At 44.2% G+C, this 27,917-nt stretch overlaps 1 protein-coding gene across 2 annotated transcripts in view; it reads right to left on the reverse strand.

Moving 5' to 3' along the window:
* sv2bb (synaptic vesicle glycoprotein 2Bb) overlaps positions 1-27,917 on the reverse strand; it is a 39,586-nt gene that overhangs the window by 8,572 nt on the left and 3,097 nt on the right. Inside the window, exons 1-2 of one of the 2 annotated variants that reach the window (XM_021568282.3) lie at positions 19,835-20,225; positions 2,085-2,797 (exon numbers count right to left, since the gene is read on the reverse strand). In XM_021568282.3, coding sequence (XP_021423957.2) covers positions 2,085-2,547 — 463 coding nt within the window. In that variant the 5' untranslated portion in view covers positions 2,548-2,797; positions 19,835-20,225. Of the gene's footprint in view, positions 1-2,084; positions 2,798-19,834; positions 20,226-27,917 lie in introns of those variants that run through there. The other variant, XM_021568291.3, reaches the window with a different exon arrangement.

Consider the following 27,917-nt stretch of genomic DNA (forward strand, 5'->3'; position numbering starts at 1 on the left):
GGTCAAATTTAACAGCTTTGAGTGGTCTTTTGTAAAGCCTTAACAATGGTAACAGGTATGCTATTTAGATGTCATAATGATTTTTTTGTGTTTTTACTTCTCAGTGGGGTGTCTCTTTTTAGAACATACTGTTTAATGTGTACCTTTGTCCATCTTGCAAAGCTTGGCTGGAACAAGTATTTTTAGCACATAATGAAAGCCTGCATCAAGTATAATTTTCTTTTAGTTCAAGTAAATGCTGACATTTGATAGAATCCTGTAGTTGGCTGTGTTTGTGCCTCAGCAAGCAAGTACTGTATTTTCAGATAAAGACTATTTAAGCCCCAGATAAGTACCTATAACGTATGTGACCCTTCCAGTACTTTTCTGTGACACTTTTCTATGCACTGTACTGTATATTTACGCCTAAAGCTTCCCTCAGCTTACATGTAGCCTATCAACCATACCCATCTATCACTGGGGAGGAATCTTCCCAAAATAACTAAATGTATCAATGTGCCTAGCGCCAAAGCCTGGTATCACGCTCTGGGCCACGATGTCACTGCAGATGGCACTGCCATGGGGGGTGTGGGTGATGACTGGTGTGAGAGGTAAGGCCCGCCCATCACCGGATAAGGAGAAGACGACCAATCCCCCAACCTCCTCTCCCCGAAGGATAGTGACACTGCTGCCACTCAGCTTCCACCCATTGAGTCAGAATGTATGCTGTGGTGATCACAGTGAAAGTGTGGATTAGAGGCAGCTCATATTTCAGTCCCATTGAAGCTGATTGCTTATAGTTAAGGAGTGAAAATATCAACCCTTGAGGAAAAACCAGAGTGCATTCTGTAAATGTGTAGATGAAATTACTGTAAAGAGCAGCATTCATGCCACACTAAAACAGAACGTCTGCTATCTTATTCCTTTTGAAAGGAGATGCTACATGAGATGTTCCACTGTGATCAAGCATACCCTGTTTCCTCCGAGTACCTAAAAGTACCCTGACACCACCATACCTATTCAATTTAATTCAATTCAAAACATTATTTATACCCGAAGTGCCATTACTTTGGGCATGTCAGTCAGTCTGAGATGTGAGGGCTGCAGAATGTACAGTGCAGTGAATAAAAGTTGATTGTGATTGTGATTGTGATTGCTGCAGCATAAGTTAGCCGAAGGAAAGTGAAGCAGCAGGCGAACAGTACGTATCCTAGACGCAAGGTCAGTAGAGTAGCTATCGATCTCCTCTCCTCAGCAACCTGCTGACTCAGTACTTTCAGTACAGCCTGCTTGTGGCCGCTGGGAGGAGGCTGCTGGCTGGAGAGAGGGAGAAAGAAAACTGCCCTCTCATCCCAGATATTTGTCTCCTTGGACAGCTTCCACCCACAGGCTTCAAAGTGAAGGACTTGTCTCGCGTTGTTAACTCTGAATTACTAATTCACCACTGCACTAGAACAATGTGTCCCATTCTTCAAAGACGTCCTATTCTCAACCTTATTTTCCCGTGTCTAGTTTGATTTATCTCCGCCAGTTATTTTAGAGAGGCCATTTCTTTTAGATAGGCGGACATTTATCAAGCCTTTGAGTAGAAAACCTTGAACATTTGAATGCCCTTCTATGTGTTCAAATATTCTACGTCAGTCTCTGAGAAGAACCGTTCAGAAATGTTGTGAACTCGTCTGACGTGCTTATTTAGCTAGCTGCTGTTGTTAAAGTGGAATGGAAAGAGGACCCATTTCCCTCAGACATGGACCTGCAAAATGCTGCATGGTCTCAATCAGTGTGATTGGTGGCGTGCCGCAGACCCGTTCCGGTTGCCAAAAATAATGTGTTATTTGCTGTGGGGATACGGATCATAAATTTCCCACCTGCTTCACTAAGCAGGAATATATTGACGTCCAGTAGTGCATGACAAGCAAACAGATTAATCTTGAAATCGACTGTGCCATTAGCTAATTTGAGAGCATTTCTAATTTACGGAGTACTTAAGTACCTCCTGGCTAGTATTGATTGCCAGGCTGCTATTGGCTGGAATCTGTTGACCCAGACATTGTAAACGTGTTAGCATGTCTTCTAACAAGTAATGGCATTTAGCCATGACTCACCTAGCATGCCTTTCTCTCCATTGGATAAGCACATGTCCTTCTCCGCGCTGGGCAGCACGAATCCCACCACAAAGCACTCCACCCCATCAGCCATGAGGGCCAGACCCAGCACTATAAACAGGGTCCACTGGAACCGTCCATGCCCACAGTCCTCCATGATGTCCTCATACTGCTCAGCCAGCTCCTCCAGCTCCGTGGCCCCTGCCTGAGCCTGCCTGGCCTTGGCCCTCGCTGCTCTCTGGGCCGCCTTCACCTCGTCAGGGTGGGGGATCCCCTGGTACTCCCCCTCGTACATCTGGTCCTCGTCATCATGGCCCTCCGTGGCATCGCTGGCTGCGTCCTCCTCCTGAGGGTAGGACTCACCCTGGTAACCGTAGCCCCCCTGGTCTCTTCCCTCTCCGTAGGTGCCGTAGGGGTCACCTCCTCCTTGGTGGTACACGTTGTTCTGGTAAGGGTCAGCCATGATGCCGCTGAGACGCTACAGCCAAGTCAGCACTGTTGCAGTGAAATCCTTCAGATGATTCTGGACTAGACTGGCATACTCCTGGACACCTTGTTCTGGTGCTTTGCTCCGTGTGTGTTCTTGTATTCCAGGTGCTATGCTGTAGATGTTTCTTGTTCCTGTTCTGAGGAGGTTGTCTTTTTAGCAGTACCTGTATTGGAACAATAGTGGTTTTTGCCTGTTCAGTTCTTCACAAGGCCTCATGCTGAACCTGAAAGAGAAAGTTTATTCAGTTATGCTATTCATATTTCTTATGATTGATAACAAAATCAATACTCTGTTGATTTACTCAGAACACTTGGGAATGTTTCATCCATTTTGTATAGATTTGACTGGGAGCTGAAACTAGACATACTGTAGATCATTGGGATCTACTGCCTCTATCTACTGTAGGGCCTTTTCCCAGTTCTAATGCACTCAATTCTGAAACAGCTGGATGCAGTTTCAGATTGCATGAAAATGTCACCGGAGGTTCACTGGCATGATAAATTAATTCCTTGAAATTATCCATTTTAATAGGTTCCTTAGAGAATTCCTACTGCTACCTAAACATGTCTGTAGTAATATGCTACCTTAGGCCATAGCCTTGATGTATAATGTCATACCCTCTCAGATTCAGCTCACACTACAACACAAATGGAATATAGTAGACATCAATATTAAAACACACCATACCCAATGAGACGTATAATTGTGTAATTATTGAGCGTAAAAAACATATTTTTCTTATTTCTTGGATACGAATCACTTGCCAAATAAATTCTGCACTACTTGTAGTTAATTTGTGCAGATTGAAATCTAGATTCTAGTTTAAACCTCTAAACCTATAGATCACATCTAGGTAATTCTCTATCAACTCTTTTCCCGAGTAAACAATACAATTTGAAGGGTAATTATTTTATTTTTATTTTGTCTTCTTTTTTCTATTGTTCCATTTCAGATGAAGCAGTTTCACATCTTTGACAACTCTGATAATGACATGACCAGTCAAACAAATCTCCCCCACTAATCCACCCCATAACAGTTCTCTTTACATCTCTACAGCCTGAGTGTGGTAAGGGAGGGAAGCCACGCTGTCACATTCACAAGTAAGCCTTTTCTTCGGCCCTCTCACACAACAAAGAGCCTGGTAATGCTGCAAATGAGATTTGTCTCGCCCGGGTTAATGCTGGCTGGCTGTCACTAGTCTCTACTGGCTCTCTGGATGCCTCAACTACACCCCCTCCTCTCCATCACTTACTACCATTGTGTCACCACACACTGTGGCTGCTGTCGAGGAAGTGGAGTTACATGGGTATCATAGTTTAATCGTTAATCCATTAGAAATCACGTGTCTCACTGAGAATAATCCCAATGTTTAGTTATTCCTTATTCCTCTAAATATTCTATATCAGCCAACCTTTGAGGATGTAATAGCCTACATTATGTTGGACATGATCACACCAATGATCACACCAATGTAGGATCTTAATTTGAGCCAGTTTTTTACAGCAGGAAAATAATCTTGTAGCAACAGGCAATGTGAACTATTATGTGGGTTATAATTGATACATTTTTTGTTAGGGCAAATCAAGTCTGACATTTTAAAGTGGAAATGACTAACTTTAGAAGCCTTTTTAAACCTTGAATACACTACAAGTTTGCATGTCCTGTTTCCTATGCTGGAAAATTCTCAGCAACAAAAGAGTGATCAAATTAAGATTCTACATCTGTATACGAGGGACTAAACTTTAATTAACATTCTAATTTTAATCATGGTGTAAAGAGAGACACTGTGAGGGACATTAGCATGTTCTTGGATTCATTAAACAAACACGGAGACCCAGGAGGTATGCAGCCAAGCCAGGTGCTAGTGTGTGCATGTGTGTGTGTAACTCTCCAGGATCTCTGTCCTACTCTCCGGCATCTCATTAACGCCTCCCAACCTCATTCACACCCAGCCTGCCTGCCTGCCTTCAGCCATACGTCTTCCCAAGACTCCTCCTCGGCAGCCTTCCCTCGCCAAGTACAGTACTTCTGTTCTACACACAGCTCTTACCAAGGGCCTTTTCACTACAAAGATGAAATTCATGGTAATTTGAATGAGAACAGGCTTCATTCCAACAGAGCAAAGCAATACCTGTGACAGACTGGAAGGTTGTCTTGTGTGACACAATCACCCTGAGTGAATAGAATAAGGGGTCAGGGGAAGAAGACTGTGAATATGCCACAAGGTATGGTATCAGTAATGCACGGCTCCCCAAGGCATTGGTCCCACTGCGATCCAGTTTGAAGATGTGTGTCTGAGTAAAATCAATTTGTAATACATTTCAAAGCAGCTGTTCCCCCTGCCTAATTCCATAGCTCTCAGAATGATGTTGTTTGTCCGTCTATGTTTAGATTAAAGAATGCAACACAATCAGCTAGAGTTGTTGAGATGGATTCACAACGGTACAGTACACATGTCGTTTTTTATTTCATATTGAAGAGGCAAGACTATTAAAAGCATACAATACGGGCCTTGAAGTTCTGCAGCTATGCTGGTTTTCCTCCTGTCCCGCTAGGTTCTTAATGGACAGATACAGCGGTCCTGCATGGCCCAGTTGGTATCGCATGGTGCTTGCACTGCCAGGGTTGTGGGTACGATTCCTGGGGCCACCCATGTGTAAAACGGATGCAAGTCAAGTGTCTGCTAAATAAAATATATCTTACCATTGGATGGTACTGTACTCTACAGTATGTCTATCAGGTAGAACTGAAAACCAGCAACTCTGCAGACCTTAATAAGACCTGCATTTCAATAACCCTGACATTATCATCTATTTCCCTTCATAAAGTGTGAAAATGCAGCACTTTTGTCCCCTCCTGAAAGCCATGACCGTGCCTGAAATCTGCTGAACCTGCTCCAGTGCCACTTTTTATATGTTGACTAAGACAAGTGAAGGTCACAGATAGCGTCCATATAGACTTGGCTCAGGGAGGGAATCACTTTCAGCATGTTTACCAACTCCACCTGATACCCTGTACTCTGAGAACCCAGAGACACAACGAGCTCCTTACTGAGGCAGAACAGAGTGGGACAGAGAGAGAGAGAAGGAAGTATTAACCTATGCTCTGTTTTCCAATTCACCAGTACAACGAGGTGTAAATGGTGGAATTCACTACTGTACAAAGACTGTAGGCTGTGTTTTGCAGCATAGTACAGCCAAAACTTTACGTTTTTACAAATGCATGGCATGTTTAACATACAAATATCAAGGCACAAGGCGAGACCCAGATGCAGACACAGGAGGCATATGGTTGGAGTTTTACAATGTTTAATAATCCAAAAGGAGGAGGCAAGAGAATGGTCGTGGACAGGCAAAAAGGTCAAAACCAGATCAGTCCAGGAGGTACAGAGTGGCAGACAGGCTCGTGGTCAAGGCAGGCAGAATGGTCAGGCAGGCGGGTACAAAGTTCAGAAACAGGAAAGGGTCAAAACTGAGAGGACTATAAAAAGAGAATAGAACAGGAGTACGGGGAAAAACACGCTGGTTGACTTGACTAAACATACAAGATGAACTGGCACAGAGAGACAGGAAACACAGGGATAAATACACTGGGGAAAATCAGTGACACCTGGAGGGGGTGGAGACAATCACAAGGACAGGTGAAACAGATCAGGGCGTGATAACAAAAGGCATATAAAGAATTTGATCAGGCTTTTCACTCGTGGTTAGAGTATTGGACCAGTAAGCAAAAGGTTGCTGGATCAAATCCCCGAGCTGACAAGGTAAAAATCTGTCATTCTGCCCCTGAACAAGGCAGTTAACCCACTGTTCACTGGTAGGCCGTCATTGTAAAAAATAATTTGTGCTCAGCTGACTTGCCTGGTTAAAGGTTACATTTAAAAAAATATCTATATATATGAGAAAGTTGTGGAGGGTCCAGTACTCTAGTTATTGGCCCTTTCCTGTTTTCATTTGAATGTTTATTTTTTATTTAGATACATTAGGGAGCACCATGCAAAGATAACCTCTATTTCAGGCTTACAGGAATCTTACCACATACAGTAACTACATTCAATCTTAATAAATTATTCTTTGTTCTAATATTAGAGTGATGCCGTGATAAAAGGAAGGAACTCTGAAACACCAGTAGAGGATACAGCCCTGGAGGGGTTCGGCTAGCAGCACCAGGAGAGGATACAGCCCTGGAGGGGTTCGGCTAGCAGCACCAGGAGAGGACACAACCCTGGAGGGGTTCCACTAGCAGCACCAGGAGAGGACACAGCCCTAGAGGGGTTCCACTAGCAGCACCAGGAGAGGATACAGCCCTGGAGGGGTTCCACTAGCAGCACCAGGAGAGGACACAGCCCTGTAGGGATTCCACTAGCAGCACCAGGAGAGGACACAGCCCTGGAGGGGTTCCACTAGCAGCACCAGTCGAGGACACAACCCTGGAGGGGTTCCACTAGCAGCACCAGTCGAGGACACGACCCTGGAGGGGTTCCACTAGCAGCACCAGGAGAGGACACAGCCCTGGAGGGGTTCCACTAGCAGCACCAGTAGAGGATACAGCCCTGGAGGGGTTCCACTAGCAGCACCAGTAGAGGATACAGCCCTGGAGGGGTTCCACTAGCAGCACCAGTAGAGGATACAGCCCTGGAGGGGTTCCACTAGCAGCACCAGTAGAGGATACAGCCCTGGAGGGGTTCCACTAGCAGCACCAGTAGAGGATACAGCCCTGGAGGGGTTCCACTAGCAGCACCAGTAGAGGATACAGCCCTGGAGGGGTTCCACTAGCAGCACCAGTAGAGGATACAGCCCTGAAAGGGTTCCACTAGCAGCACCAGTAGAGGATACAGCCCTGGAGGGGTTCCACTAGCAGCACCAGTAGAGGATACAGCCCTGGAGGGGTTCCACTAGCAGCACCAGGAGAGGACACAGCCCTGGAGGGGTTCCACTAGCAGCACTAGTAGAGGATACAGCCCTGGAGGGGTTCGGGTAGCAGCACCAGGAGAGGACACAGCCCTGGAGGGGTTCCACTAGCAGCACCAGGAGAGGATACAGCCCTGGAGGGGTTCCACTAGCAGCACCAGGAGAGGATACAGCCCTGGAGGGGTTCCACTAGCAGCACCAGGACACAGCCCTGGAGGGGTTCCACTAGCAGCACCAGGAGAGGACACAGCCCTGGAGGGATTCCACTAGCTGCACCAGGAGAGGATACAGCCCTGGAGGGGTTCCACTAGCAGCACCAGTAGAGGATACAGCCCTGGAGGGGTTCCACTAGCAGCACCAGTAGAGGATACAGCCCTGGAGGGGTTCGGCTAGCAGCACCAGGAGAGGACACAACCCTGGAGGGGTTCCACTAGCAGAACCAGGAGAGGACAGCCCTGGAGGGGTTCCACTAGCAGCACCAGGAGAGGACACAGCCCTGTAGGGATTCCACTAGCAGCACCAGGAGAGGACAGCCCTGGAGGGGTTCGGCTAGCAGCACCAGGAGAGGACACAGCCCTGGAGGGGTTCCACCAGCAGCACCAGTAGAGGATACAGCCCTGGAGGGGTTCCACTAGCAGCACCAGGAGAGGACACAGCCCTAGAGGGGTTCCACTAGCAGCACCAGTCAAGGACACAGCCCTGGAGGGGTTCCACTAGCAGCACCAGTAGAGGATACAGCCCTGGAGGGGTTCCACTAGCAACACTAGTAGAGGATACAGCCCTGGAGGGGTTCCACTAGCAGCACCAGTAGAGGATACAGCCCTGGAGGGGTTCCACTAGCAGCACCAGTAGAGGATACAGCCCTGGAAGGGTTCCACTAGCAGCACCAGTAGAGGATACAGCCCTGGAGGTGTTCGGCTAGCAGCACCAGGAGAGGACACAACCCTGGAGGGGTTCCACTAGCAGCACCAGTAGAGGATACAGCCCTGTAGGGATTCCACTAGCAGCACCAGTAGAGGATACAGCCCTGGAGGGGTTCCACTAGCAGCACCAGTAGAGGACACAGCCCTGGAGGGGTTCCACTAGCAGCACCAGTAGAGGATACAGCCCTGGAGGGGTTCCACTAGCAGCACCAGGAGAGGATACAGCCCTGGAGCGATTCCACTAGCAGCACCAGGAGAGGACACAGCCCTGGAGGGGTTCCACTAGCAGCACCAGTAGAGGATACAGCCCTGGAGGGGTTCCACTAGCAGCACCAGGAGAGGACACAGCCCTAGAGGGGTTCGGCTCGCACCATCAGGAGAGGATATAGCCCTGGAGGGATTCCACTAGCAGAACCAGGAGAGGACACAATAGTGTCATAATGTAACAAAGGAAGCTTGACACAGGAGGCTGTCCATGGGAATCGAATCGTTCCTTGAACGAGGTAGAACATTTTGCAGGTAGCATAGAGATGTGCTACTCAAACAGGGATTCCTTTTCACTAACGATACAAAATTGATACAAAATACTGTCCTGTGGTTGACCCTGAATGGAGATAGTTTTTAGGCAAATAGACACTATTTAAAAAAAAAGTACATCATGGTACTTTGTGTTATAGTTCACTGAACATTTCAGTCGTGTGGTCTGCAGTTTCTCCTGCCAGGTCACCAGTGGATATCAGGATTCAGGCTTCCACCGTGGGAATTGTGTTAGCAACATTGTACCAATGTGTTCTTCCTTTCCTCTGAAACCATTCCTACTCAACCCTATCTGTCTTTTCTTCCTTGTTGTTGGAGAGTGGATGATAGTAATACATAGCTTTTTGAATCTTTCATGGTCCACAGCAATAAATTGCAAGAAAGATGTGATGAGGAGCAGTGAGCCCACCCAGTCCTGTGCTATTTAGTTGAACGGATGTTTTTCAAACTGATCTCGCTACCATTTTCTTTCAAAACATCCAAAGCTCATTATTTGGAGGACAGCATGACACGAGAAGTTTCTTTACACAGACATCGTTTCACGCATATTAGGCCTCCTTCCAGGAACAGAAGGAAAATGCCTTTCTATAGTGAAGGAGAGCATGGTGGAAAATAAAGGGCCATTACTGATGACCTTGATGCTGATTACCGTGTACAGTGGGATTGGAAGTCTGGTTCTGCTTCATTAACAGCAACTCGGGAAAGGTGTGTGTGTGGGCGCGTGTTCGTGTGTGTGTGTGCATGTGTAGACAGGGGAGAAGAGAATAAGGAGCTCGCTTAAATCATAGGGGAATATCCAGCTAAATGTATTTTCATTTCAGCTTCATGAGCTCCATGCTCATCAGGAGAATTTGAGCGTGAAATATGAGGTTTATTATTGTGGTGTCTTCTGACGGAGCAATTCAACGGAGTATGAGAGGCAGACACTCTCAAGGCTACAGACTAAATATGTATTACTTTTCCTTTTCGGTAAAATCTCAATATTTAACACATATAGGCATAGATTTACTACATTTGATGAAGCCGGCATAAGCAAACAGACGGGGTAGACTCATATAGCCTCCTACAGTATTTCTCCACCAGACATTGTTGTGAAGGCAATTTGATCGAACTGAACTGGACCCGATTACCATTACATTGATGCTTGCCTTGCAACTCCATTTGTTTCCTGTCTGTTGTCTGTGAGTGTATGCCAGCCCCCCCCCCTCCCTCTGTATCCTCATTGGTGGGCACAGCCTCTGCTTCCTGGCACAGTGTGTGGCGTATCATGACAACACCAGGTAGAGATATCCTGAGGATGGCATTCTGGGCACGAGTCACGACCTGATCTTCAGATCTCTGAGTAGCAACGGCGATGCCAATAGTCTCTGCGGCAAGAGCTCCATTTTGTTTGGGCTCTATAACATCGGAACACCGTAATGTTATCAGCTATGCTAGATGAGTCACCAGGCTATGCCTGGGCAGAGATTTTGATCAGCTGGCGTCTTGACAAAAGGAAAGATGTGTTCTGCCCTCAATCAATCACGTAATGAGATGATGTAGCGATTTCAGACTGCATCAGATGCATCTGTAACCATTAGGTTTTTACCTTCCTCTACATGCCTTCTTCATACCAACGTACCCAGGCTATGGACCGTCACTCCCTTGGCATCCACCCGCGTAGGCTACATCTGAGGGAGACTGCAGGTGGTTTTGCAGGCATAAATCTGGGTCAACCTGGTAGAAGTGGTCTTTGTTTCTGTAGTCAGGTTTCTTTCGGTTTCGCCTGGATCTGCACACCCGGCCAGCGGTTCATTTTCAGTGCCTTGCTTCTTATCGTCTCCCTTAATATAGCTGGTTCTGTGTTTCTAAGGAGTGTATGGTGATGAGGTGGTCATTTCTGAGACGGTAGTACATCATGCCTACTCCAGTGATCAAAGGAACAGAGATGGGCATAATGCAGGTAATCAGGTAGAAAGACACAGGAGAACCATTAGGGAGCTAGAGTACGGCTAAGAGCACCTGGGTGCTGCGTCAGGCCTGCGGTACACTTACGTAATTGCTGAACCTGTAATAATAGCAACCTCTGTAACAACCCTTCTGTCTGACCTTGACATGCCAAGCTGTTATTCGAGGAAAAGTTTAGGCAGCTAACATAACCTGTGGAAAGCCTAATGTCATACATGACATATTCACGAACAGGGAGAAAGGCATCACATTTCATGATAGAATTCTCAGTTTGTACAATTCTCAATTGTAACGAGCTTCAAAAAGTTAATTTGAGAGGTTAGTTGATAATTGACAGGCCCAACAGACCCCTATTCAATCAAACCAAGAAGACAGGAGAGGCTGTGAGTCATGGTGATTATTGGTATTGCTTGATGGAATACATGTTGAGCAATGAGATCGGCGGTTGGCCGGAACTAAATGACATGCAGTACGTGCTGTGCAGTGTTCATACACAATGAACAATCTGTAATCCCCTTGCACTGAGATTAAACCTCAGCCAGCCCCCCGGCTGATCTGATCCGTGTTCAGGCTGGTCAATAGCACCTCTCCATCTCTGTCTCTCTCTCTCTCCACAGGGAAGGGCCACACCCTTACACTAATGCAGAGAGGGAGAGCGAGTGTGTGTGAAAGAGAGAGAGAGAAATCAGCCATTGAGATCGACTGTCATCGTGACAGATGCAAGCCGCAATTTAATCCTGCTTAAGACTGCAGAAATTGCATTCCGTCCAGAGCTGTTCAAAAGCTTTAGATTACTTTTTCAGCGGCAGAGAAAAAGGGCCAAATATTTTTTTTTAATCAGTACTCCATCCTCCCTTGCCCTGTTATAGTACGACCCTCACTGTGGCATGCAGGACACAGCATGTGATAAAGTCAGGATTGAAGGATAGCAGGAGGAGACCTGGCTTTTATTGATGTGTTTGAGAAGGAAATGAATGTCTGGCTGAATGAAGAAACCCTCCTCCATTTCCTTGGTTTGCCTTTCTCCTTTCTCCGGTTTTATGAGACCATGTTGACGTCTCTGCTTCTTGACTGGATCTAATCTAGGCATTAGTTGTCTGGAAAGGAGGATAACACAGTAGAAATGTAACCTGGGAAATGTGAAATCTTTCCCTGAAAGGTGACATAGGAGGCCATTAGTAACTTATCTCATCGAAACAATGTCTCATATGAACATCCCTCTTGCTCTGGTCAGAGGGCAGCACTTCTCCCATGATCCTGAGGGTTTCAGGTCACCGCCCCGCCCGTCCTGCCGTGGTTCTGACTCTCTCTCTCTCTGATGATGTCATGCCCAGCTGGGTGTTACATAACGCCAACCTGTGCTTCTCACATTTGGTAAGCACTCTTTCTCAAGCCCTATATATCTATATCTATGACTCTGACTCTATCTATTACTAGACCATAGAAAAATACTGAGGACACTACACACACTACTATTATGACTATGACGTTTGTTTGGTTCGAAGAGATGCAGTACTTTAATGCTTCTGAAGTTCATTTGAAACGTCTCGCTCAACTGTTAATGATGTCTTGTAATTTTGCACAAGTTGAAAGAGTTCTCTTCACGTCAGAGTGTGTAACTGGCTGTCCTGTCATCTCTTCTCATCCCCTCTTCTCACTAATTGGGGTCTCACTGTGCTCTCCATTAGAGATACGCATCTCTTTATTTTGGTCTTAATGAGGGCTGAATCAAACATCTGGTGTATCAGATTGAGATCTGATGCTCAAGTAATTCTAATTATAAAGGGAAGATTATGTCACGCCCTGACCGTAGAGAGACCTTTTTCCGCTATGGTGTAGTAGGTCAGGGCGTGACTGGGGGTATTCTAGTTTATTATTTCTATGTGGTGTTCTAGTTTATTTTTCTATGTTGGTGAGTTGTATGATTCCCAATCAGAGGCAGCTGGTAATCGTTGCCTCTAATTGGGATCATATTTAGGTAGCATTTATCCCACCTGTGTTTGTGGGTTATTATTTTGTGTTTTGTGCATGTGCACCACGTAGTCACGTTTCGTTGTTAGGTTATTGAGTTATTGTTTCACTTTATAATAAATATGTGGAACTCTACATCTGCTGCACCTTGGTCTGTCTCTCCTCATGAACGTGACAGAATACGTGCTTTTCAGTGTAGTTACATCATTGTGCGCTTTTTGCGAATATAGGCAATGACTAATACTCTAGTTAAAAACAGAACTCAAGGGGCCTCCCAGGTGGCGCAGTGGTCTAGGGCACTGCATCGCAGCGCTAGCTGTGCCACCAGAGACTCTGGGTTCGCACCCAGGAATTTTACCCCCTTTTTCTCCCCAATTTCATAGTATCCAATTATTAGTAGTTACTATCTTGTCTCATCGCTACAACTCCCATACGGGCTCGGGAGAGACGAAGGTCAAAAGTCATGCGTCCTCAGAAAAACAACCCAACCAAGCCGCACTGCTTCTTAACACAGCGAGCTTCCAACCCGGAAGCCAGCCGCACCAATGTGTTGGAGGAAACACCGTGCACCTGGCAACCTTGGTTAGCGTGCACTGCACCCGGCCCACCACAGGAGTCACAAGTGCACAATGAGACAAGGATATCCCTGCCGGCCAAACCCTCACGAACCCGGACGACGCTAGGACAATTGTACGCCACCCCATGGGCCTCCCGGTCGCGGCCAGCTGCGACAGAGCCTGGGCTCGAACCCAGAGTCTCTGGTGGCACAGCAGCCTTGGTCCACTGCGCCACCCAGGAGGCCCAGAATTTGTTCTTAAATTATTTTGCCTAGTTAAATAAAAATAGAAGATACTGTATCTCTGACTTTGAAAGAGGCGTCTGAAAGGAACATAGGGGGTTTAAAAAATGTCTGTGTCACTAAATCTCAACCCAAATGAACACTTCTGGGAGATTCTAGAGCGCATCCTGAAACAGCGTTTTCCACCACCATCAACAAAACACCAAATGAAGGAATTTCTCATGTAATAATGGTGTCGCATCCCTCCAATAGAGTTGCAGACACTTGTAGAATCTTCTCTGCCAATGTGCATTGAAGCTGTTCTGGCATTTTAAAACCCTTTATGTTTCCCTTATTTTGGCAGTTACTTGTACTTCATCAATGTCTCACATACATTCTTATACATCACTTGAAGATGTTTATTTCACTTTTATTTAACTAGGCAAGTAAGTTAAGAACAAATTCTTATTTTCAATGAGAGCCTAGGAACTGCCTGTTCAGGGGAAGAACAACAGATGTCACCTTGTCAGCTCAGGGATTTGAACTTGCAACCTTTCGGTTACTAGCCCAACACTATAACCACTAGGCTACCCTGTCACTGTTTAGGTGGTATAGTAAATATCCGAGATACGCTACACGACCAAAAGTGCTTGTCAAACATCTCATTCCTAAATCATGGCCAATAATATGGAGTTGGTCCCCCCCTTTGCTGCTATAACACTCTTCTGGGAAGGCTTTCCACTAGATGATGGAACATTGCTGCAGGGACTTGATTCCATTCAGCCACAAGAGCATTAGTGAGGTCGGGCACTGATGTTGGGCGATTAGGCCTGGATCGCAGTCGGCGTTCCAAATCATCCCAAAGGTGTTTGATGGGGTTGAGGTCAGGGCTCTGTGCAGGCCAGTCAAGTTCTTCCACACCAATCTCAACAAACCATTTCTGTATGAACCTTGCTTTGTGCACAGGGGCATTGTCATGCTGAAACAGGAAAGGGCCTTCCCCAAACTGTTGCCAGAAAGTTGGAAACAGAATTGTCTAGAATGTCATTGTATGCTGTAGCGTTAAGATTTACCTTCACTGGAACTAAGGGGCCCGAACCATGAAAAACAGCCCCAGACCATTATTCCTCCTCCACCAAACATTACAGTTGACACTATGTTTTGGAGCAGGTAGCGTTCTCCTGGCTTCCGTCAAACCAAGTTTCGTCCGTCCGTCTGCCAGATGGTAGAGCGTGATTCATCACTCCAGAGAACACGTTTCCATTGCTCCAGAGTCCAATGGCGGCAAGCTTTCCACAACTCCAGCCGACGCTTGGCATTGCGCATGGTGATATTAGGTTTGTGTGCGGCTGCTCGGCCATGAAAACCCATTTCATGAAATTCACTATGAACAGCTCTGGTGCTGATGTTGCTTCCAGAGGCAGTTTGGAACTCGGTATTGAGTGTTTTTTATGCTCTATGTGCTTCAGCACTCGGAGGTCCCGTTCTGTGAGCTTGTGTGGTCTCCCACTCCTCGGCTGAGCCATTGTTGCTCACTTCACAATAACAGCACTTACAGTTGACCGGGTCTAGCAGGGCATAAATTTGACGAACTGACTTGTAGGAAACCGGGCATCCTATGATGGTGCAATGTTGAAAGTCACTGAGCTCTCCAGTGTGGGCCATTCTACTGCCAATGTTTGTCTATGGAGATTGCATGGCTGTGTGCTCAATTTTATAAACCTGTCATCAACGAGTGTGGTTTAAATAGCCGAATCCACTAATTTGAGGTGGTGTCCACATATTTTTTGTATAGTGTATAAACCAAGCCATCCCTACAGATTTAGGTTGTTCATTTGTTTAGTTATGCAAATGTTCCTGCACAATAGGAAATGGACATTTGTAGTGTATTCAAGGTTTCACTTAAAAAACGTCAGACTTGATTTTCCCTGATGTAAAATGTATCAACCCTTATGAAAAAGTCCATTAACTATAATCTACAAAATAATTCACATTATCCTTATTGCTGCAGGATTATTTTCCTGCTGTAGCAAACTGGCTCAAATTAAGATCCTACATCTGTAGGGAGGAGAATATAGCATCTCTTTAAAGGCCTGTCGTGCCAGTCAGGGGCCAGACAGAGGGATGGCAGTGTGCTGGCAAATGGAGAGGGATAAATAAAAATGAGAGGTCCATTAAACGGAGAGGGGGAGGCCAACATCTAGCACTTGGCCCTGCAGTGTGTACAGCTTTGCTTCAAGGCACATAAAGCAGATCACACATTAGCTTCAAGAATGTTTTGTTATCGATTCCCTCTCTTGCCCCTAGTTATAAAACACTTATAAGACATAAAACACAGTACCAGTAGGAAGAGAAATTGCTATGAGCACCGTTTTACGGATAAACTGGAATTTACTGGATGGATCTCATATCCTGTTGCTCATTGAAACCACTGTTCATTTCCGGGCAGTCTCATCAGTCTCATTCAACAAGTCTCCCAATGACATTGCTGTGTGAACAATGCTTCAGCACAGGAGACAGGACATATAGTACATGTAAACAATGCAGCCAACCAGTCACCTTTTATGTATAAACCCACCTCAACCACTCCAGTACCCCTGCACATTGAACAAGGTAGTGGCACTGACCTGTATATACAACCACTCCAGTACCCCTGCACATTGAACAAGGTAGTGGCACTGACCTGTATATACAACCACTCCAGTATCCCTGCACATTGAACAAGGTAGTGGCACTGACCTGTATATACAACCACTCCAGTACCCCTGCACATTGAACATGGTAGTGGCACTGACCTGTATATACAACCACTCCAGTACCCCTGCACATTGAACAAGGTAGTGGCACTGACCTGTATATACAACCACTCCAGTACCCCTGCACATTGAACAAGGTAGTGGCACTGACCTGTATATACAACCACTCCAGTACCCCTGCACATTGAACAAGGTAGTGGCACTGACCTGTATATACTACCACTCCAGTACCCCTGCACATTGAACAAGGTAGTGGCACTGACCTGTATATACTCGCATTATCGGGTTTCTTTAACTCACATCATAGTTCCTGTGTGGTTTTTATTCGTACTTTTATTTTATATTGCACATTTTGTTGGGTTACAGCCTCAATTCAAAATAGATTAAATAGTTTTTTCCCTCACCCATCTACACACAATAACCGATAACGACAAACTGAAAATATGGTTTTAGACTTTTTTTTTTACAAATGAAATACAGAAATATCTCATTTGAATGCAGGCTGTAACACAACAAAATGTGGAATAAGTCAAATGGTATGAATTATTATTACTATAGTATTATTACAATCTGAGATAATAGCCTATGTAAGTCGTCATGATTATTAATATGTTGTCCCACAGCAGCGGCTGTAGGGAGAGACGAATCACTATGTGCATGTTCAGGCACACAGGACATGTCTCCTATGACCAATATGCCTTGGCAGCTAACATTCAAATTGTTGACGATTAAAATCCAACGAATCATTTGGGAAGCCTGAGCTGCGAGACATTATGTTATGAGAAATATGATGGCATGGGTCTGAACAGCCTTTGTGACCCGGGGAGGGAGAGCGGAGGCGAGAGCAAAGGGTCTGCTGGTAGAGGTGATGCCAGCCGAGCCGTGGGTTTACGATGAAGTGGGAGATCTACCGTGTCGTTAGGAGAAGTGCCGCTGTGCTTCTGTAACTCATGGTTACATATTAAAACACTGGCATCTGACTCCACATTCTATTTATTGCCTCCTGTAACCATCCATCCTACAGCAAGAGACACTTTCTCTGAGACGGGTCTCAGGAAGCACATTGTTATGTTATTTTTTATTGCCGGTATTGTTCTGGAAGACCATTTTGTTGTAATTGTGAAAATGTACTTAAATTATGAGAAACATTAGGAATGGTGTCAACAGATAAAATTTAACTACAAAGCGTCAAAACACACCTTTGAGGTGTTCGATGAGACTACGGAGAGAGAAAGGGGCATGAAAAGGCAGAGAAAACGTGGGGGAGTGCCAGAGCAGGGGAGAGAAAGAGAGAGAGAGAGAGAGAGAGAGATATGTTTTAAAGTGCAGCATATTAAAGATTCATACTGAGGGACAGTCTGTACAAGAGTATTTTCAGCCGCCAAACCTCTCGGCTGAACAACTAAATAGCATCAATAGACTCTTAAGCAATTAGCATGCGAGTACAGTTTCAACCATTTTGAAATGTTTTGATGATTTAGAGGATAGAGCTCTAATGTATAGCATCATTAGTGTATCTTTTTTTTAGTTGTCCACTTTTCATTGAAAATGGATATGAATGGATATGAATGGATATGAATGGATATGAATGGATATGACTCTTCTGCGTTGATTTCAGGATGTGATTTTGTATGTGTACAAGCATTAGCATAACATATCAGTCACTTTACTCCCTCTATCAGACACTTACTGTGGGAGGGCCCACTTTAAAAACAAACTACAGGTCCTGGCTCTCAACCCCCAGTATATTGAACTAACCACATAATGCCCCTGGTACATTCAAAAAGCATTGTGTAAGTATTTGGCTTTTAATTCAGCTATTTGTTTATGAACAATAAACAAAATAGAATGACCTGAAATTACCTCTATGAATATTTCATATTGATCTGTTTAGTACTATTTGTTTGTGGTTTTAACTTTATGCCTGAAGTATTCATACCTGATTTTACCATAGTCCTGGTATTTTCACTTTTTAGAATCTACATATTGTCCCTATATCGACCAACAGTGGAGATATCGTCAGAGTGAAAGTAGACCTTGGATTGTGTGATTTCCCTTGGGCATCTAAGTTAAATACAGAACTTGTAGCAGCAAAGCATTGATGATTTGTCCTATTGCTCAATATGGAGTCTCCAATCAACCTGTCTATTTTGATCAAACACACATTTCCCCGGGCCAGACTATGTACTGTATTGGTACAAACCATATAAGCCCCATCTCAGAGCACACAACCATCCTAAAAATATAATCATCTAAGTGACCCTGTCAACATCTAAAAGTTGGAGCTATTGCTCTGGAGGATTTCATGTAGCTGTTACCCACATAACCTCTTCTGTCTGATCGTGATCAAGATTCATGTGGAATAGAGACAAAAACCTGACTGAATTACCTAAGGACCACTCTGGGCCCACTGGCCTCTGTGACCTGGCATGGAGAGTCCTTATGATGGGTGTCCCATTCCACTCCCATCTGTCAACACTCTCCTCATGACAGCAGGATAAGGTAGAATGGAAGTGGGATCTCTGGCTGTTGTCTCGTTAGGAGGGGGATGACGTGCTAACAGGCCGGTTCTGGCTGTGGGATCTAAAGACGGTAACACACCGCCACGCTTGGCTTTTGGCTTGCGTAGGCAAGACATTTATTATGGATAAGTACCACATGTTCCTTTCCAGTGCAGCAAGAACCCTGCCCCCTCACACACACTCTCTCACACACACTCTCTCAGTACAGCCCAGCTAAGTAAAGCAGCCGAACCTACACCCATTTAGACGCGGCATCAAATCACTTCTGTGATCCAAGTAGCATAGAACACATCAACAAACTCCTGGTTCGAAATGATCTCATCCATAGCTATTTTCAATGCACACTACCGTGAAAATGAATCGTGCCGGACTCTATGGCAATCCATCTTTCATGAGTATCTTTGTGAAATTACAGTACAAGAAAAGGTCAATGGATGTATCTCCCTTTAGACTTTGTTTTCGCATCCTTGCTATTCTGGTCATGATTTCTTACAGTGGTATCAAATACATTTTCATCGGCAATGCTACATTGATGCATCAATACATTTCAGGGCAAAGTGCATCTGAACTGTATCTATTGATTGTGTAATGCCACCCGTAATCTATCTTGATGAAATTGGAGTTTCATGCTCGCGTGTTAAAAATGCATGGTCCTCCTCATTCATTTTGAAGACGGGTTTTACATGTATGTACACTGTTTACTGCATTAGCTTATCTTTTAAGGTTTCTCAAAAACACCCCTGTGATGATTTCTGTTTTGAGATATAAAAAGTTTTCTGAAACGCGCAGGGCTCTTAGAGATCGCATCTTCAGCCTTTTTCTCTGTTTTTTAACAGATGAAAACACCATGAATTATTTTTTTGTCAGAATCTATTTTAAAATCAAGAGATTAGAATGCAGAAATCTGTTATCTTACCAGAGTTGGCATCAAAACAGTTATTCCTCCTTTTGATAAAGACCAAAGCAACCCATGAAAGGGGTCAAACCCAGGACCGGGGCCTACGGTAGTTAAGTAACACAGAGGATGCCTTCCTCTAGCTCCAGTATACTGCTCAGGAACAGATTAGGGTCTGTGCCTGTTATCCGCCCCACTCATCAAAGGAGGAGCTCCCTATCCCTGATCACGCCCACCCCACCACATTAACAATGGTATGGTAGCGTCCACCCAGCCTCTCTGCAACAACAAGCTCCACCCCCCCGGCAGGAGGAAGAGACACACCGCTGCGCTGATCTCCGTGTTTGTGTGTGCGTGATGGAGTGAGAGTGAAAATGAGGCGAGAGCAGAGAGCAGAGATGGGAGGAAGGATAGAGGCTGGCAGATGGGGGACTTGTGGGGAAGAAGGGTGGGTGGTGGGTAGCCCGCCTCTATGACAGATGCGTTGATTTAGGTCAAAGTGGAAGTGGATGTTGCTGCTGTACTTCTACAATAGACAGCGGGAGGAGAGGCAGCTTAGAGGTGCTGCTGGTCTTTTGACACTTTGAGATGGGTTTTCAGGAGCAGGGGCTCTGTAGTGTCACACAGGACAGGTGAGTTACTGCAGACTGTCTGTGCTGTTCCAGTTTCCTCTCAAATATGGAGTGATTTTACACACAGGAGGATGCAACAGGCAGTGTACTGTCAAATACAACTGTAGGCTTCCACACTCCACTGTACCTTGAATGTTTCATAATAGCACCTAAAAACACTCATCTTTCAGCTGTTTGTATGATAAAATGACAGGTAATTGAAGCAACCCTGTCATAATCCTCGTTCATCTTAATTGATGAGAGTTCCTTGGGTGGAATTGTTGAGTGATAAATAACCTGTTATTAAAATGGGATAAAAGTTTGCTGTCAGAATTAGATTGACTTGGACTTTCACAGACAGATGCTGTGGCTGTTGTTTCCTCTGCCAGAGGCACTATACTGAAAACTAAGGTGGTTGTCTTCCAAGATTAAAAAAGTTGACTTAATGATATGGTTTTCATGAGATGGTCAGTCAGAATGCCAAGTTGTCCAGCAAATTTAGATTACCTGATGTACTTTGTTCAATATGAATCATTTTAGGAAGAAATGGCTGTAGTGGCCTTCATCTGTGAGATAAACTGGCCAGTATGTCAGTGCTCACTATCTGTTTCCTATTGCCAGTGACATTCAACTGAACATTTGCCGAAATTATCAAATGGATAGAATGACATTCTCTCTCTGATGAGCCATGAAAAGCACAGAATTAGGATGAAACTTCTGGTACTTCCTGTCCTCAGACTATCCTCAGATTGCGCATCAATAATTCAAACATCAGTGTTAAAACCCTCTCTCCTTAACCCTCTCTCTGGCCTCGGGCCCATATATTTATATGTACATATTCTTATTCCATCCCTTTAAATTTGTACTATTTATTTTTAATATCTAACAAGATTACTTGTTAGATATTACTGCACTGTCGGAACTAGAAGCACAAGCATTTCGCTACACTCGCATTAACACCTGCTAACCATGTATATGTGACCAATAAAATTGGATTTGATTTGGAAAGACACAAACTTTGTTGCCTTTTACTGCTGAGGTTGGCTACCATCCCCCGCCTCATCAGACTCTATTGTTTAGTGGCATAGCGCACTTCACCCCTATGTGTTAGGCACTAGTTTGCCAGGGAACTCAGTCAGCTGACCAGGGCCAGCCAATCACAGGCTCTACCTGCTAGGGGGTAACAGACCACCATTCCTACTTGTCCTTTAGTTGTTTCCAGGAGGGCAGGTTGAGAATATTCTGTAAACTCCTGTCCGTCATTACAACTCATTACTGGACTTTTCCTGAATAGACAAGCCTTCCTCGGACTTCCCCAACTGTGTGTTAGTGCGTCACTGAACATGTAAGAGGACTGTTTTAGGGGTTAGTGTGCATTTGATCCGTATACATGTTATCAAATCAAATTTTAGTGGTCATATACACATGGTTAGCAGATGTTATTGCGAGTGTAGTGAAATGCTTGTGCTTCTAGTTCCGACAGTGCAGCAATATCGAACAAGTAATATCTAACAATTGCACAACAGATACCTAATACACACAAATCTAAGTTAAGGAATGGAATAAGAATATATAAATATAAATATATGGATGAGCGATGACAGAGCGGCATAGGCTAAGATTCTGATGGCCTTGAGATAGAATCTGTTTTTCAGTCTCTCGGTCCCAGCTTCGATGCACCTGTGCTGACCTCGCCTTCTGGATGGTAGCGGGGTGAACAGGCAGTGGCCTGGGTGGTTGTCGTTCTTGATGATCTTTTTGGCCTTCCTGTGACATCGGGTGCTGTAGGTTTCCTGGAGGGCAGGTAGTTTGCCTTAGCCAAATACATTTAAAATCAGATTTTCACAATTTCTGACATTTAATCCTAGTAAAAGTTCCCTGTCTTAGGTCAGTTAGGATAACCACTTTATTTTAAGAATGTGAAATGTCAGAATAATAGCAGAGAGAATGATTTAGTTCAGCTTTTTTTTCTTTCATCACATTCCCAGTGTGTCAGAAGTTTAAACTAAATTAGTATTTGGTAGCATTGCCTTTAAGTTGTTTAACTTGGGTCAAATGTTTCAGGTAGCCTTCCACAAGCTCCCACAATAAGTTGGGTGAATTTTGGCCCATTCCTCCTGACAGAGCTGGTGTAACTGAATCAGGTTTGTAGGCCTCCTTGCTCGCACATGCTTTTTCAGTTCTGCACACACATTTTCTATAGGATTGAGGTCAGGGCTTTGTTGTCCTTAAGCCATTTTGCCACAACTTTGGAAGTATGCTTGGGGTCATTGTCCATTTGGAAGACCCATTTGCGACCAAGTTTTAACTTCCTGACTGATGTCTTGAGATGTTGCTTCAATATATCCACATACTTTTCCTTCTATCCCATCTATTTTGTGAGGTGCACCAGTCCCTCTTGCAGTAAAGCACCCCCACAACATGATGCTGGCACCCCGTGCTCCACGGTTGGGATGGTGTTCTTCCCTTTCCCCTCCAAACATAACAATGGTCATTATGGCCAAACAGTTCTATTTTTGTTTCATCACGCCAGAGGACATTTATCCAAAAAGTCCGATCTTTGTCCCCATGTGCAGTTGCAAACCATAGACTGGCTTTTTTATAGTGGTTTTGGAGCAGCGGCTTCTTCCTTGCTGAGTGGCCTTTCAGGTTATGTTGATATAGGACTCGTTTTATTGTGGATATAGATACTTTAGTACCTGTTTCCTCCAGCATCTTCACAAGGTATTTTGCTGTTGTTCTGGGATTGATTAGCACTTTTAGCACCAAAGTACGTTCATCTCTAGGAGACAGAATGTGTCTCCTTCCTGAGCGGTATGACGGCTGCGTGATCCCATGGTGTTTATACTTGCGTAGTATTGTTTGTACAGATGGTACCTTCAGGCGTTTAAAAATGTCTCCCTAGGATGAACCAGACACGTGGATGTCTACAATTTGTTTTCTGAGGTCTTGGCTGATTTCTTTTGATTTTCCCAAAGAGGCAGTGAGTGTGAAGGTAGGCCTTGAAATACATCCACAGGTACACCTCCAACGGACTCAAGTGATGGCAATTAGCCTATCAGAAGCTTCTAAAGCCATGACATAATTTTCTGGAATTTTCCAAGCTGTTTAAAGGCACAGTCAACTTAGTGTATGTAAACTTCTGACCCACTGGAATTGTGATACAATGAATTATAAGTGAAATAATTTGTCTGTAAACAATCATTGAAATAATTACTTGTGTCATGCACAAAGTAGATGTCCTAACTGACTTCCCAAAACTTTAGTTTGTTAACAAGAAATTTGTGGAGTGGTTGAAAAACTTGTTTTAATGACTTCAACCTAAGTGTATGTAAACTTCCGACTTCAACTGTATCTAAACCGGCACCTCTATCGGAGTCCACCGCCAGTAGGTGGCGCTCTTTTTCAATCAGCATACAACCCCTGTATAATAACTGTTTACGATGAAATATGTATATGCTTCTCAAATGGTATAGATTTAGTAGGATTTCTGCTATAGTCCTAAAATGGACGTCTGCCCTAACTGCACAGCTGTGACGTGGATGATTCCCCCTAAACCCCTCCCTGTGGCCAGGCAGGAGGGCCCACCCCTGGAGAGGACCAGTTGGTCTGTCCTGCTGCTGTCTGCTAGAACATTTTGGAGAGTAGATGACCCACACAGAACAGGGGGGAAAGATACCTAATCCCCATGCCATATAATTCTGCTCAAAAGAGGATTACTCCCACAAATAGTCAGGCAGAAGAACCATCATCAACTAAATATAGGTCATAGACTATCTGTCTTCATCATCACTGACCATTACCATGGTACCACTTATCCTCCTCCACTCACCAATCCCATTCATATCTGTCTGTTTAAGACTTAAATGAACTACACACACCATTAGAATCCTTGCACTGCGAAGGTTTGGTGACATCGGCATGCATAACTGAAGCGTCCAGTTGTTGTAACCGTCGACACAGGATCGATAAGCTTTGATTCCAACTGTGTGTGAGGTTCAGGGAGGAGGCTCTCTGAAGTAGATAGAGCTAGGGGTTCCACTAGGCTCGTGGAATAAAGCTGCATTTTATTATTGTCTGTGATGTGATTTTGTTGAGTTCAAATCATAAGCCCTGGCTGGTTTATATTTCTCCAGTGGCCATCCAACCTCCTTTGTATGCATAACCACTTTGATTATATCAGTGCGGCTGCATTTCATTAAAGGGCAGCTGAACTAAAAAAGCAAATTCTCTGGTTGAAAACCGCATATGTTTCATCGATAGTCAGAAACATTTATTCTAGTGTAAAAATGGACTACAATGTGTAAATAGACACATTTGGGCCATAAAGTCAGTATCTTCCTAAATTGATATTTGCGGGATTTGTGGAAGCTGTTCCTAAAGGTATTGGATATTTGAGGGTTGGGTTTTGGTTACCATCAGGCCCACTAACATGGAGTGTTAACACCTATGTGAGAAACCGCTGCACTGATTGTGTTCTATTCCAATCCTACGGCAGAACCTACAGGCAGTGAGACAGACCAGCCCACATTCCGCAGCGCCTCGTACTTGTTTACGTAAGACAACACGTTGCCAATGTTTTGTTGAAAGAACACTTGGCCCCTAAGCCCTTTATGGAGTGGCCACTTGATTATGTGTTTGATAGGGATCACACCAGTCTGCCACTGTTTTGGGCAAAATACCATTTTTGACAATGCACACTTGTACCCCAACTGCCACTTGTCAATATTTCAAAATTCAAAACCCATTGGCGAGCATCTTGTGTCCCACCACAACCTGCTTTGTGATATGATTAACATGAAATACTGCCAAACAGACACACACCAGTAAAATATGGTGAGAAAGTTGTAAAAACACTTTAGCACTTGCCAGTGACTTAAAGAACTGATTTAGCTAACATGGCCTGCTTGCTCAATGTGCCTGCTAGCTACGTTGTCAAACACAGAGATGGAGCTTACCAAGCCAGGTGTTTTTGTTACTGATAAACAGTGTATATAGCTTCTGCTTTATTTATCATGTTCTGACAGCTTGCTGATGAAGTTGTAGACGTGTTCTCAGAAATCAGTCCTGCGCGGCAGCAGCTGACACACAACTGTCTGCAGTGAATTACTCCTTTTCATGCACATTTTTTAACTTGCGAAATACTGGAGAAAAAACAAACACCTTACCTAAATCGAAAATTGCGCAACTAAGACCTCTCCATTACACATTTCTTGATGTATCTCCATTAATGAACTTGATTCGTTCGGACTATTTTGAGGGCGAGATGTTGCTACTGTGGCTCAAGGGGGACAAACAACAATAACTGCCTGTGTAAGATATAGTGAACATAACACATCCCACCCACCACCTCAGGACTTTCTGCCATAGAACAGGGAGTGAATTTCCCATGCGTTTATATGCAGATGAGAAAATGCTGCATTGCTTGAGTGATGGTACCTCTCAGCTCCCTCTATCAGTGACTGGTTGTGCACTGTAAGGGAGGGCCCTGGAAGAATGGGATGGATGGGCCCTCTGGCTCTCTCTTTCCCTCCCTTTCTCTCTCATAAATCAGCCTGGACCCAGAGGAGTGTCTCTCCATTTTTCTGCTGAGCCTGTCATCTCTCCTGGATCAACCGCCGCTAAACAGGGATAACGTATGCTTTACTACCGTGGGCTGTAGAACACACTCACACAGTGGCACTGTACCTCCTTCCCAACATATGATAATTACCTACAAACAGATGGCAGTTACCAGACAACACAGGCTCATTTGGCATCAACCCCTGAACACAGGATAATTAACACCCACCACAGTATTTATCATTAATTAACACAAGTTCATTAATATCCGCGAATAAACGATGACCACCAAACGCAGTGCAGCCAATTTAGATTACATATCCTACACTATGCTAATAGTGTTTCTCTGTTAGAACACAATTAATTACCTTACCTAACTTTAAATAATTTTCCTGGTTCATAACCATCTCTGTAGACCACAAAAATAATTATCAGGGCTTGTGTCTGCCTCCCCTTGATCTAGCCCAGGGAATAGAGGGGGATGCTTAAAAAGCCTAAAGGAGAACAAAGGATAACAGAGAGCTGGGTCATTCCACGAAATGAGTGCCTCTTTGCGTCCCTTTAATATTTTAAGCAGAAAATGTGCACCAATATGCATTTTAAAACCCTGTTATATTCAATTAAGTGCCCTTTAATATAAATCACATGGAGAATTCAATAAAGCAGATTTTTTAGATGAATAAAGACTTGCTAAAGTGCCAAGATTCAGCATTTTGACATTTCCCCCCGTGCATCCACTGTGACTTCCAGGAAAATGTAACCCCAATATTTCTCAAAGTTTTCCTCATCATTGTAAAGCTCCACTTATGTTGTTGCTTTGACAAAGTAATTTCTGAAGATTATTATTTATTTAATGTGATTAGTGATTCATTTACTGTCTCTCATTCAGGTAAAGGTAAAAAAGGTTCAAATTTAAAAATAAACAAATGTTAACCTCTACAGAATCGGTCCCCCACCCACGGGACGGATAAGCTAACATAATATATGACTCAAATAAACGAATTAGGCATATTAGGGCAGTCTTGATACAAGATTTTGAACATATATGCAATGGTTCATTGGATCAGTCTAAAAACGTTGCACATACACTGCTGCCATCTAGTGGTCAACATCTAAATCGCACCCAGGCTGGAATAATACTTTGTGGTACAAAGTACAAAAAATGCATGCTGTTTTCTTTGTATTATCTTCTACCAGATCTAATGTGTTATATTCTCCTACATTCATTTCACATTTTCACAAACTTCAAGGTGTTTCCTTTCAAATGGTATCAAGAATATGCATATCCTGGTCCTGATCTACAGGCAGTTAGATTTGGGTATATAATTTTAGGTGAAAATTGAAAAAAAGGGGCAGATCCTTAAGGATGTTACGATAACTGAACTCTCATTTTAATATGGTGAAAATATTCCTTTAAAAATATTTTTACGGTTGTTATGATCAACCCTGTTACTTTATTTGGCACTTAATAGGCACTTACTATAGTCGTTTGTTTATTTAACCTCTTGAGATGGGATAGTTTGTTTTTTATTATGTTAAACGTGCTCTTTGTGACGGAATGTTAAAATTAGGTGAAGCCAAACGTTTTTCCCCCACCAAGTTACACATCTCAAAAGGCACCGAATTGGTGGAACAACCCAGCTACCTGTCTGGCATCCATGATGGAAGCCAGGTGTCGAGGTGTGGGGGCGGAGTGTCTATTCTCCTGCTCTTTACACAGTTGAAAGGCACTGTGGCAGTCAAATGTATGACATCACCCACTGCATTCACTGCAATGGCTACACAGTAAGGGACACCCGCAGTCATTTATCTTCAACCACTACATGTTTAAGTAATGTATAAGTAATCTTTGATATAGTACAATGGCAGCTCTTCCTAATACATATTATGTCATGCTTGTCAAATACTACTAGTACAGTACCAAACGTCCT

The sequence above is a fragment of the Oncorhynchus mykiss genome, chromosome 2 (genome assembly GCF_057628025.1).
Source record: "Oncorhynchus mykiss isolate SJ-2025 chromosome 2, ASM5762802v1, whole genome shotgun sequence".
Taxonomy (NCBI): domain Eukaryota; kingdom Metazoa; phylum Chordata; class Actinopteri; order Salmoniformes; family Salmonidae; genus Oncorhynchus; species Oncorhynchus mykiss.